The following is a 12,932-nucleotide window of genomic DNA, read 5'->3' on the forward strand; positions in this document are numbered from 1 at the left end:
GGTTCCTAATACATGAGATGATCAAAATATAAAACAAGAATCTTAATTTTACAAAAATATTTATTAACCCTAAGTATACAAGGAGTGCCACTGACCAAAACATGCTCCGTGCTCTTTAAAGTGAGGCACACTAGTAAGTAAAGTGATCAACTTGTTCATCAGGTAAATGAGAACAAGGCCTGTTTAATGAAAAACAATAGAAATATGTCTGTTAAATTCTTTGCATCATTAATAATTTCTCATTTATTCTAATATGTTCTCCCCTTCTTTTTGGGAGGAATTTTAGTTTTCAGTTCGTCTTCAGATTTCCTGTTATCCAAGCTTCGCTTGGGGCACTTTTGAGCTGCGCAGGCATCAGAGTAGAGCTAGGAGGTTGGTCATTCTATTCTCTTTTTTGTTTTTGTAATTCTTAAATCTGTTTTCCTCCCATTATAACTCTGAATGGCTGTCTCCATATTTTTTTCTTGCTCCCATGGTGCAGGAAATTAAGGTGGTGTTGTCATCATGGGTATTCGCTGCAACTTTATAGAGCTACATCATCACTTCCAGGGCCAACACCGTTGTGGAATCTGTGAGAAGATGTATTGGGCATAAGTAGAAGGCTTGGCTTAAGCATGTAACTGATAACCTAGGACTTTGCAAAAGAACTAGCCGTAAGAACAAAATGCTGGTCTCAATAATTAAAGTACAACCACTTTTCTATGGCTTGGCTGCATCAAAAGGTTTTAAGGTTTTTTTTTAAGGCCAAAATTAAGAACTGTGGGTGTGGGTTATAGGAAATCCAAATGTTTAGGAGCGGAGACATGCATGAGGGATGCAATGTGTTCCAGTGGGAGCCCAACAACAACATTGCTGCGCACAATTGTTAGTATCTCATCAAGAGATAGAAATAGATGAGTCCCAAATTTAATATAGATAACTAATTTTTCTTTATTTGTCGGGTGTTTTTCCTTCCACTGGTTGAAGTAACGCTCTTTGTTTCTAGGTGTGGAATAAGAGGATTTGATGTTGTAGGTACCCTTCAAAAAAGGAATGGCAACAAGCGAGTTACTTTTTTGAAATGGGGAAGAAGATGAAACTTTCTAGTACTCTTTCATAAGGTTTGCAGGGCTTGTTTTACAGAGTATTTACTTGTAGTCTGAAGATTCCCATTTCCAGTACGTTAGTGATCAACATTGTGTACATTCTAATTTGAGTGTATTGATTTGCGGTTGCTCTTTGTCTCCACAGAGTAAGGCAGTATTGATCACTCTGTCCTTTGTGGTTTAGGCATTGCTCAGTTAAATCAATTCACGAGCGGAGGTGTTTTTATTGAACATCAGCAAACCTCTTCTTAAAGATCCTGCTCCCTTTCTATTTCAGGTGTTCACACGGGAATGCATGAGCCATTACCTCAGGGTATTTAACTTCCTATGGCGAGCCAAGCGGATGGAGTATATTCTTACGGACATATGGAAAGGACACATGTGCAATGCAAAGTTGCTTAAAAGTATGCCAGGTATGAATACTTCTAAACACAAGTCAAACTCTATTAATTGTTTCTCAATTGGTTTCAGAGAAAATCCAAGTAAACAAAGGTAGAGTTTGGACCTACTAACAGAAATTGGCAGTATTTTATTTTCAAATAGTGAGCTCCAAATAGTGTTGGAACATAAAACATGTTTGTCTTTTGCGCATTGGTAGAAAAAGTCATTTAGAATAAGTAGATTTCAAAATGTGAACAAGTCATATTAGTTCTTAACATTCTGTATTACTGAGTTAACAACCACAGACCCAAGGTTCAACCGGAGAGGAGGGAAGTCTCCGCATCCCCCAGTAGCTTTGGAAGGTTCTTCCCTTCCTCCTGCCCCCAAAGTCCTCATTTGTGGGAGGAGTGAATCTTCAGTCTGCCACCACGTCCACAGACCCTTTAATGGCATTACAAAAAAAGAGAGCGTGCAGAATGAAGTGGTAGACTTGATACAAGAACTGCAAAAGTAACTAAGCGGATGGGGTTAATTAGGAAATGAAGGACGGAACAGAAAGCTGAGACTACAACACTATGACATTAGTCAAAATCTGCATCAATATTACTGACCTAAAAGCAAAAGAAATCTTGTTTGCCATTACTGATACAGATGTTCAAAATGGAAAAAAGTATTAAAAGTACACCGCTCACCACCCATCAGTTCAAACACACACTCTACTTTTTACTGATGTACTGGTGCCATCCCCCAACTGCTGTATACCTTATTCTTTAAGAACCAAAGGTTCCCCACTTATCCAGCGTGTGGTCACACATACCCTTCCCCCCCGGTCATCGACGCACACTTGGTTTCAAATTTAGCCACTTTATTTTGAAAGAATGCCTCAAAGGATCCCACCGTGGGCAGTAACTGGCCCCATCCTAGCCATCTGTATGACATTTTGAAATAGGTGATTCCCAAAGGGAATTTAGTTTCTTCCTTCATTAATACTTTGGATCATTGTTGTGTAAGTCCGTCAACATATATTATTTGGATTACTTTAATTTATTAATAAATGTGGAAAAAGACAAATACAGCAATCTGATAATTTCAGATTACATAATCGGAAAATATATTGTTAGATTATTAAACAATTCAAATAGCAGGCAGCAGAAAACAAGAGGAACAATACCGTAAGAAGACTTGAATTTCATTTTAAACAGCACATTGAACACAATAAATGTGTTACACTTCCAAGAACCAAAAAAAAACTATATGGAATTTTTACTTTGCTTATTGCTTGGTATTTGTGTTAAAGATTTTTTTACAGGCTAGTTCCTGCCAAGAGTCAAAATTTCCACTCTGGCACAAACCATCATCAGGCTGTGTAATGCTTCCGTGCCTAAAGAAGGGGGCTTTCCTAATAAAACTTAGGTTATGATCCGTCAAGGATAATGAAGTAATTTGAGTAATTACTGTGTTTTCCTCCTTATCTGTTCTCCTTTCCTTCGTTTCCATTGGCTGTGCCACATTTCCACTGTCTTTCACTCTTTCTTACCCTCAGTCATATTTGCTTGTTTTTGTTTTGCTCTGTTTCGGTCAGTTTTTTTTCCTCTGTTGCCCTAGTCGGGTAAATGCATTCCATTTTTTCTGCGCATCTCTCTTCCACAAGCTCCTTGTCCATTCCTGGTTGCTTATGGTTTTCTCTTAGTGCTTCAGCATCATTCTCCTTCCTTGCTTCTCTTCAGCCTCCTGCTTTGTTTCTCTCCTTTGCTTGGATTACTGTGAAGAACAGTCAATCATTTTTTAATATGTATAAGCAAAATGCTTTGTGTTTATTTTTTTATTTATTATTCTTTAGGATTTTCTTCAGTTGGCTACTATATTTTGATCTTCCACTATATTTGACATTTAGAAGTTTGGGCTTGTTGGACATGATTTCTTAAATAGGGTTGTACCAAAAGACAGATACCCATATGGAAGTACACCAGATAGTCTGCCACAAAGATGTTTGGATAAATCTTGATTTCGGTATACAAATACTGTACAGTCGTATATAGAGAACAATTGGAACATCAGTTCTTTTTTTAAAACACCCATAGTTTGAGCTAAATTTTGTAATGTTGGGTCCATTCTACCTCGCATATTGTCTTTCTCTAGACACAGAATTGTAAGTAGGAAGAGTATGAATAAGCAATGAAGTTGTTTAGGTATGCTGGCCAAACCTAGTTCCTTACTATTTCGTAAATCCCTTGTATGTGGTTGTATTGCTTCTGAGGTTACATCTTTAGTCGGGAAGTTTTTTGATCTTCTGACAGTTATAGTAGACCAGATATTTAGAGGTAAAATAAATGTCACTCCTCTTGCTTAGCTTGGGTGTACTACTAAAAGGTTGTAGAATGCCGGTGGAATTGGTCATCTGATTCCCAGCTATATCCTGAATGGATGGCCAAGACCATCAGGAACATTAAGGCAGAATTAGGCCTACGGTTATGTTGACTGTTAATCTGTGGTGTTCTGACAATAGTGTATCCAGGCCAGAAAATTAGCATGGCTACATTAGTTAAAGCTTGAACTGAAGGGCCAGATACCAAGCGACGAATGGTTAATGCTTTATTATTTGTTTCTTAACTTTTAGAATGTAATATGTAGAGCTTTGCCTGTTTTCCTAATTGGAGAGCTGCAACCATTGTTAGTAATCCTTTGAGCATTGTGCCTAAAAGTGCATTTTTTTGTGAAATGTATTGAGTTGTATTGTATAGGAATGTATTGTATACAAAATAACACATAGAAAGTGATTCAAATGTGAATTTTACACACTGTCTCCAGAAAGCGAACGATAAAACGGTCTATCTAAATATTTGCCTTCAGTGCTTTGACTGCACGTGATTCCATTTTCTATGGAATGCCATACCTTTGCAGAGCATTAAAAAGCTCACCAGCAAGAATGCGAGGGAATTCCTAAAAATAAAGAACTGTCTTGTATTATGTAAACTTTATTCGGATTAAATCCGTCATTTCTCATAAGTGATTGCTTAGTTTCTAAATATTCATCCATGGTTTGTGTTAAATCTTTTTATATCTGATCCCTAAATCCTTCATTGGGTTTCAATATCATTCTTTCTGTGCCTTAAAAAGTGTCTCTTTAGGCTTGTGAGAGGGACTGATCTGATATGCATAGCTCCTCTTTCACGACGTTTATAGTGACCTGTACCAGATTAACCCTTACTGGGTACGAATGGGCCGTCAGTTTTGTCTTTAGGTTTCGCCTGCGAGCAATGTATTGTTTTTAATATAAATTTAAAAGGGGCTTACATCCTGCCTTCTCTCTTACCTGGCTTATCATTGGTCCCTGTGCGTGCCATTTATTTTACGCCCATTTCTATTGGAGGTAGCATATTTTCCCGCATTTACGATGCTTGTTCCTCCTCTGCTTCTCTTATCAGTTTCCCGTAGCCGATATACTATTAACATCCGCTTTGGAACTATTTTTTCCTAAAGTTTTGCCACCTTTTGCTTTTTTACTCTTCCAGCATATTTATATAGCAGTTTATCGCCCGGAAAAATTCTGTGATGTAGATAGATTCACAGGTTGTTGCTTCACAGAGACTGGAATCGAAATCCCGAGCTCTCAAGTCAGCAGCTCTGGCTGCTGTGCCACATCCTCTCCACTTCCCCAGTGTCTGTCAGGGAGCTCTTTCCTTTGTCCAGGGCGATGATTGATAAAAACAGGTTCGAGGCATGTGGGCTGCTGAATTCATATCTGTGCATAGATCGCCGCCTAGTGTTGGGTCCGGATGATTACACATTGTTGTCCTGGAAGAGTCTTCGAAGTATCACGAGATAGGTGGCTCCTCCCCTGGACTACAGTGCGCATGGGCATCGACTCCATCCCCAGATTGTTTTTTTCCGCCATTGGGTTCGGATGTCTTTGGTTCCCTCTTGTCTGAATCAATCATTGTTAACTTAACTTTGAGACCAAAAGGTCTTTAGGATTGCGTTCGGCTTCGCAACCTTCCTCGGCTCCGAGCCGGATTCTGTACTTCCGCGTGCTTTCGGCGCGGAGGGCCTAGTCGACGCTCCAGACTCATCAACCATCATGGAAAACCGAAGTCCATTCAAAAGATGTCCGGTGTGTTACTCCAAGTACCCACACATCGACGTCCATCCGGTGTACACCAAGTGCCTGTCGCCGGACCACGACGAGGCCAAGTGTATGGCCTGTTCGCGATTCCGGTCCAAGAAGACACTCCAGCTCCGTCGAGCTGCGCGCCTGGAGGCCCAGAGATCTGCACCGGCGCCTACGGACATTTTCGATGCTGGGGAGGTAGAGGATAAAGATCTCCAGGACATCTCAGAATCTAACCCCGCGTCGGAGGTCGAGGACGACTACGACGCAGAGGCCGAAGATTTCGGTGAAGTCGTCGAGGAGGTAGGAGACGACGACGGGGCCCTTGGGGCAATGGAGGATAGCTCGGACGAAGAGCTTCCTCAATCTGACACTGGGGCCGTTCCGATCAATAAGGCCCAGGTCGAGGGATCGCCTTCGGGCCTTACCCAAGACCTTGAAGCGAGTTCCTCGGCCCCGCCTCATGGCCCGGCCACGGACATTGGTACCGATTCACTCCCGGTGAAACAGAAACCGAAAGTGAAATCTACGGTCTCGACGCCAGAGATATCGAAACCGAAAGTGCGCATCGCATTGGTCGGATCGAAGACTTCGGAGGCCTCGGTGCCGAAGACCTCTAAGATGGCCGTCGAGCCGAAGGGCGACATCAAAATGGCCGACCCGAAGGCTACTACGTCGAAGCCGAAGGTGAAGGGGTCGGACACGGCCACATCGGCGCCGAAGACTGTCGACGCCGGCAAGGGTCGACTCGATCGAAAGAAGACGGTCGCCCCCAAGAGGTCTTTTACCGACCCGAAGAAGCGGACAGACGACCCGAAGGCCCTCTCTGCCCCGCTTCCACACAAGGCGAAAGGGGCTGCGCCAAGTGTGTCGACTCCGAAGGGGACCTTGAAGGACTCCACTCCGAAACCGACCTCTAAGGACTCCGTCGAACCGGCACGTCCATCTGCCGCATTCACGAAAAAGGTCACGGAGTCCCTGCAGCGCATAAGGGACGGCGCCGCAGCAGTCGAGCCGAAGGACCCTCCGCCGGCCAAGCCTCTGGAGAAACCTGTGATGGCGCCCACGCCAATCCTTTTTACCTTGCCGCCTAAAACGGCGCGGAAGGCTTTCGCTGCTAAACCGGGGGCCGGCGTGCCCGAAAAGGTCTCTTCGACGCCGAAGGCATCGATGGTGGTCCATGGCCCGCGGCCTCGGCAGCTTTCAGAAGAAGAGCGTCAAGAAAATTTCATCGACGCCGAAACAGGTAGGCTTTCCCTCCTGAAGAGGAAAATCACCCCGGAGCCCCAATTGGAGTCGTACAAGATCCCACTAAAGCGGAAGACGAACTCTGCTGGTACTCCAGCCTTGGTGGAGCCCATTTCACCACAGGCTCACGAGGTCTCGCCCTCTCACTCCGATGTAGACGCTGGTGAGGGCGATGACTAAGATGAATATAGCTATCCAAACTACACAGATCCAGAGGATGTGACAGCGCCCTGGTCTGCTGGTGGTGAGCCTGGGGACCCACATTCTGGGCTAGACCCTCAGCTCTTCTCCGCTAAGACTTCCCCCACTGAAGACTCTGCGGCTTTCAATGCCCTCATCGAATGGGCAGCGGCCAATCACAACGTCCAGCTGCATGCTGACCCTGTGGACGTAGACTTCCTCTTTGACACCTTTTCTGTCTCTGAAAAGACTGTAAAAACTCTGCCAATGCTGAAGGGTGTTTTGAAGCACGCTGCTGAGGTCTTCAAAGAACCCACCAGGGCGAGAGTCTTCAACCCGAGGATCAACAAGAAGTATAAGGCAGCGCCCACAGATCCAACTTATATTAGGGGTCAGTTGCCTCTGGACTCCCTGGTTGTCTCCAATGCCCGGAATAGGGCCAACTCGCAGACTACGGGTGATGCTCCTCCCCCAGACAAAGAATCGAAGGTCTTTGAAGCTTCAGGGAAGAGGGTAGCAGCGCAGGCAGCCAACATATGGCGCATCTCCAACACGCAGGCGCTCCTGGCGCGCTATGACAGGGCAACTACGATACCCTAGAGACCCTTTTGCAACACCTGCCCGATGAATATAAGGAACGGGCTGAGATGCTAATACAGGAGGGGAAGCTGATCTCCAACGCTTCCATAAAGTGTGCTCTGGACGCGGCTGACACCGCCGCACGCGCCATTAACACTAGCGTCATGCTTCGTAGACATGCCTGGCTAAGAATATCTGGGTTCAAGCCGGACATTCAAACCACCATCTTGAACCAAACGGTCAACCCAGATCACCTGTTTGGCCCTGAGGTTGATACCACCCTTGAGAAAATGAAGGACACCGACACTGCAAAATCCATGGGTGCCTTACAGTCCCAGCAGTTTCGGAGTGGGTTCTTTCGTTGTTCCAATACCAGGGGCACCTCAAGGGGTCAACTTTCGCAGTCCGCGCAGTTCTACAAAGGCAACACCCAGACTACTTATGCCAACAAGAGTCGAGGTGGATACCGCGGCTACAGCGCCAAAGGCAGAGGACGTGGCAACAACAGCTCCAGGTCCTCTACCGCCAACAAACAGTGACGCATTGTCACTGCCCCCCGACCACACAACACCGGTCGGGGGGAGACTCCAGCAGTTCCTGCCCGTGTGGAAGTCCATCACCACGGACAGGTGGGTCAGAAAGCTTATCCAGTTTGGTTATTGTCTGGAGTTAACATCCACTCCCCTCAACATACCCCCAAGGCACCGTCCTATGTCGGACGAGCACTTGCACTTATTGCAGCATGAGGTCAACGTCATGCTACAAAAGGGCAATAGAGCTCGTGCCCATACAGGAAAGAGGCACAGGAGTTTACTCTCTGTACTTCCTGATTCCAAAGAAGGACGGGTCCCTCAGGCCCATCCTGGATCTCAGGCCCCTCTACTTCTACATCCTGTCAGAGCACTTCCACATGCTAACACTGCAGCAAGTGCTCCCGATGCTCCAACAGGGGGACTTTCTTGCAACTTTAGACCTAAAGGATGCATACTTTCACATTCCACTACATCCTTCACACAGAAAATACCTCGGGTTCACCATCCAAAACCAGCACTACCAATTCAGGGTTTTGCCTTTTGGGGTCACCACGGCACCACGGGTGTTCACGAAGTGCCTGGCGACGGTGGCGGCGCGTCTGAGACGTCAAAACATCCATGTCTACCCCTATCTGGACGACTGGCTCATTCAGGCGAAGTCGGCCCAACAGTGCGCCGACCACGTGTCCCACACCATTCACCTCCTGCACGATCTGGGATTCTCACTGAATTACCCAAAATCCCATCTCCAGCCCGCCCACATACGGCAGTATCTGGGTGCGACCATAGACTCTCTGGCGGCCACAGCACAGCCAAATTCAGTGAGAGTCAGCAGCATTCAATCGTTGATCCAAAAATTCAGACCTCAACACTCGCTTCCAGCAAGAGTGTTCATGCAGTTGATAGGCATGATGGCCTCCTGCATCTCCATAGTCCCGCACGCGAGACTACATATGCGTCCGCTTCAGGAGTGCTTGGCACGTCAGTGGGCTCAGGCTCACAACCAGTTGAAAGACCTAGTGTTGGTGAGCGGTCGGGCATACAACTCTCTGCATTGGTGGAATCCACAAAACCTTTGCAAGGGCCGACCGTTCCAGGAGCCTGTGCCACAGATTATCCTGACAACGGACGCTTCTCTCTAGGGATGGGGAGAGCATGTACTCCAATACAAGGTGCAGGGACTATGGACGCAACAGCAAGGGAAGATGCACATCAATGTTCTGGAACTGATGGCAATCTTCATGGCATTAAAAGCATTCAAAGTACATCTGTGCAACAAGGTCGTGTTGATCCGGACGGACAACATGACTGCTATGTACTACATTCAAAAGCAGGGAGGAACACACTCTCCGCAGCTGTCTCATCTGGCTCAGAGCATGTGGAAGTGGGCCATTCAGAGGAACATCTTCCTCATGGCAGAGCATCTCCCGGGCAAGGACAATCAGATGGCGGACCTGCTCAGCAGGCACAGCCACCAGATGCACGAGTGGGAGATACATCCATCAGTACTCCAGCCGTACTTCCAAAGGTGGGGTCATCCAGAGATAGACCTGTTCGCCACAGAGGAGAACGCAAAATGCTGAAGCTTCGCCGCCAGGTTCCCACACCCACAGTCGCAGGGCAATGCGATATGGATGAACTGGTCAGGCAAATTTGTGTACGCTTTTCCCCCAGCACCTCTGATACCGCTGGTGGCACGCAAGCTCAGGCAGCACTCGATGACTCTCATCCTGGTTGCTCCGACGTGGGCTCGCCAACCATGGTACACCACGTTTCTAGAACTGTCCGTGGTACCGCATCAGAGGCTGCATCTCACACCCAGCCTTCTGACGCAGAGCCATGGCGACATTCAGCACCCAGATCCGCAACAGCTCAACCTGGCAATCTGGCTCCTGAAGTCCTAGAGTTTGGCTACCTGCACTTACCCCCCGACTGTATGGACATCATTCGGGAGGCACGGAAGCCCACTACTAGAGCCTGCTATGCGGCAAAATGGAAGCGGTTTGTCATTTATTGTGCGGACCACAACATTAACCCGCTGGATGCTTCTATTCAGAACATCATCTGTTACCTTTTTCATCTGTACAAGTGTAATCTGGCCTATGCTTCCATTCGCATTCATCTGTCTGCAATGGCCGCTTATCTCCAAAATAGGCAGCACCTCTCCCTCTTCAGGGTGCCTGCCATCAAGGCTTTTTTGGAAGGCCTCAAACGAGTCATTCCGCCACGGACTCCACTAGCTCCTGAGTGGAACCTCAATGTGGTCCTTACCAGGCTGATGGGTCCTCCCTTTGAACCACTGCATTCCTGCGAGATTCAGTTCTTGACATGGAAAGTGGCTTTCCTCCTAGCAATTACATCGCTACGGAAGGTTAGTGAATTGCAAGCCCTAACAATCCAAGAGCCATTTATCCAAATTCATTCCAACAGGGTGGTGCTCCGCACTAACCCTAAGTTTCTGCCCAAGGTTGTGTCTCAGTTCCACATCAACCAAACAATCGAATTACCTGTTTTCTTTCAAAATCCTGAGACACTGGCGGAGCGGATGCTCCACACCCTTGACGTTAAACGGGCCCTAATGTATTACATTGATAGGACCAAGGATTTTAGAAAAACTAAGCAACTCTTTGTCGCCTTTGCGCCACACCACAAAGGTAACCCTATCCCCAAGGCTGGTATTGCTAGGTGGATCGTTAAATGTATCCAGATCTGCTATGCAAAAGCAAAACGCACTCTTACCATTCCACCAAGAGCCCACTCCACCAGAAAGTTGGGGGCCTCTATGGCTTTTCTTGGAAACATACCCTTAGAGGACATATGTAGAGCAGCCACATGGTCTACCACACACACATTTACTAAGCATTACTGTGTTGATGTGCACTCCAAACAGCAGGCAGCTGTAGGGCAGGCTGTTCTCAAGACACTTTTCCAAACTGCTGCAGCTGGCACGGGCGGCCGCCGCTAATGGAGGGACTGCTATGTATTCTATGCACAGATATGAATTCAGCAGCCCACATGCCTTGAACCGAATATGCTACTTACCAGTATGCATCTGTTCTTGGCATGTAGGGCTGCTGACATTCATATCGCCCGCCCTCCTCTCCGGCGCCTGTAGCAGCTGCAGTATTCACATATATACTCATAGCATGGTCATCATTCACTGAGTTTCACTCCATCTTGGCCACAATGGCTAAAAACAATCTGGGGATGGAGTCGATGCCCATGCGCACTGTAGTCCAGGGGAGGAGCCACCTATCTCGTGATACTTCGAAGACTCTTCCAGGACAACAATGTGCAATCATCCGGACCCAACACTAGGCGGCGATCTATGCACAGATATGAATGTCGTCAGCCCTACATGCCAAGAACAGATGCATACTGGTAAGTAGCATATTCGTTCTTTATTCATATATAGGCGAAACCAATGCATTACCAATGCATTCAGAGCCAAGACGCCCTCGGGCATTCGAGCGCCCTACAAATCACATAATCAAATCAATCAAATAATCAAATTACCAATGCTTGTTTCATTAGTCTGGGGCAGCAAATCCAGTCCCACATTCATCTCCATGAGCGCTCACTGATGGTCCAAAATATACGGAGAAGCATGCTTTTCGTCCATTAAATGCGCCATTGTGCCTTGTTATAGGTAGTAAGCGCTGTATAATTGCAGTGCACAACCTATTATTTTAGTTTCACTTTCAAGAATTACCATTGTAGCTTGATTAAGACTTCACTGATGAAAAGGGAAACCCTCCCTTGCCCCCCCCACCCCCTTTTCCCAACCCTTCCGAACTGTACAGTAGACATTGGACCGTGTAAAACTAAGAATTTATTATTTTATGTTTTCAAGCAAAAACCAGGTGTTCTTCTCCAGCAGACTAATCAAATTTGTCTGCCCTGAGGAACATGGTTTATAGAGTAGCCTGAAATGTTAGATCCAAACTAATAATGTAGCACTGTGCTTTTATGTTTCTCGATTCAGGGTCTAAATGACAATGTTGAATCTGCCCGGTTTCTGGAAAAGACCTCCACTCTGGAAAGACACATGCCTTATTAAATAATTTTCAAGCCAAAAATAACAGTCTTTAAGGAATAATCTTGAGTTTAATTTGTATAGTTGTTGAAGCTGAGATGACGTGTAGGAAACCAGTGTGCAGAATAGTCTTGTGTAATGTAAATCCTTCCATCATAGACAGGATCTTGCATTGACATATCTTGTTTGTTGCAGAGATGTCTGGAGTGCTTCATCAGGGTCACGTGCTGGCTTCGGAAATGGTCCATTTCATACACCAGATGCAGTACTACATCACGTTCGAGGTATGCTTGGGATGAAATGCTGTGTTTTTGTCGCCTCTGAGGTTAAATTGCCTAAACAGATTTGTGTTTTAGATGGAACTAGTGAAGTGTTTGTTTCTTTTTTGTTAGGTGCTTGAATGTTCGTGGGATGAGCTCTGGAACAAAGTGCAGCAGGCACAGGACTTGGATCACATCATCGCCGCCCACGAGGTTTTCTTGGACTCTGTGATCTCGCGATGCCTGCTTGACGCTGAGTCCAGAGTAAGCCGCTTACCTCTTTTCTTATGATGACCATAAACCTGATTATATGCTAGGTTTTCTCTTGTCTCCATTTATTTTATATTGGTTATCAGTTTCAGATTATGAAATAGACATGGTAAGATAGATTGGATGAAATCCTCAATTCTTATAGAAGTAATCGTATATCTGTATTCGGTCATGTGACCATTAAAGTGCATAGTAATAAATACATTTAAAACACACACAAGAATTCTTACAAATCCTATTAAAACAACATCC

The 12,932-nt window shown here is 45.8% G+C and overlaps 1 protein-coding gene across 1 annotated transcript in view; it reads left to right on the forward strand.

Annotated features, from left to right (window-relative positions):
* Positions 1 to 12,932, forward strand: part of TUBGCP3 (tubulin gamma complex component 3) — a 418,028-nt gene that overhangs the window by 346,010 nt on the left and 59,086 nt on the right. The window contains exons 17-19 of the mRNA XM_086934339.1: positions 1,363 to 1,498; positions 12,346 to 12,434; positions 12,543 to 12,674. Of these exons, the coding sequence (XP_086790465.1) occupies positions 1,363 to 1,498; positions 12,346 to 12,434; positions 12,543 to 12,674 (357 nt within the window). The remainder of the gene's footprint in view (positions 1 to 1,362; positions 1,499 to 12,345; positions 12,435 to 12,542; positions 12,675 to 12,932) is intronic.

The sequence above is a fragment of the Lissotriton vulgaris genome, chromosome 8, assembly GCF_964263255.1.
Source record: "Lissotriton vulgaris chromosome 8, aLisVul1.2, whole genome shotgun sequence".
Classification (NCBI taxonomy): Eukaryota; Metazoa; Chordata; class Amphibia; order Caudata; family Salamandridae; genus Lissotriton; species Lissotriton vulgaris.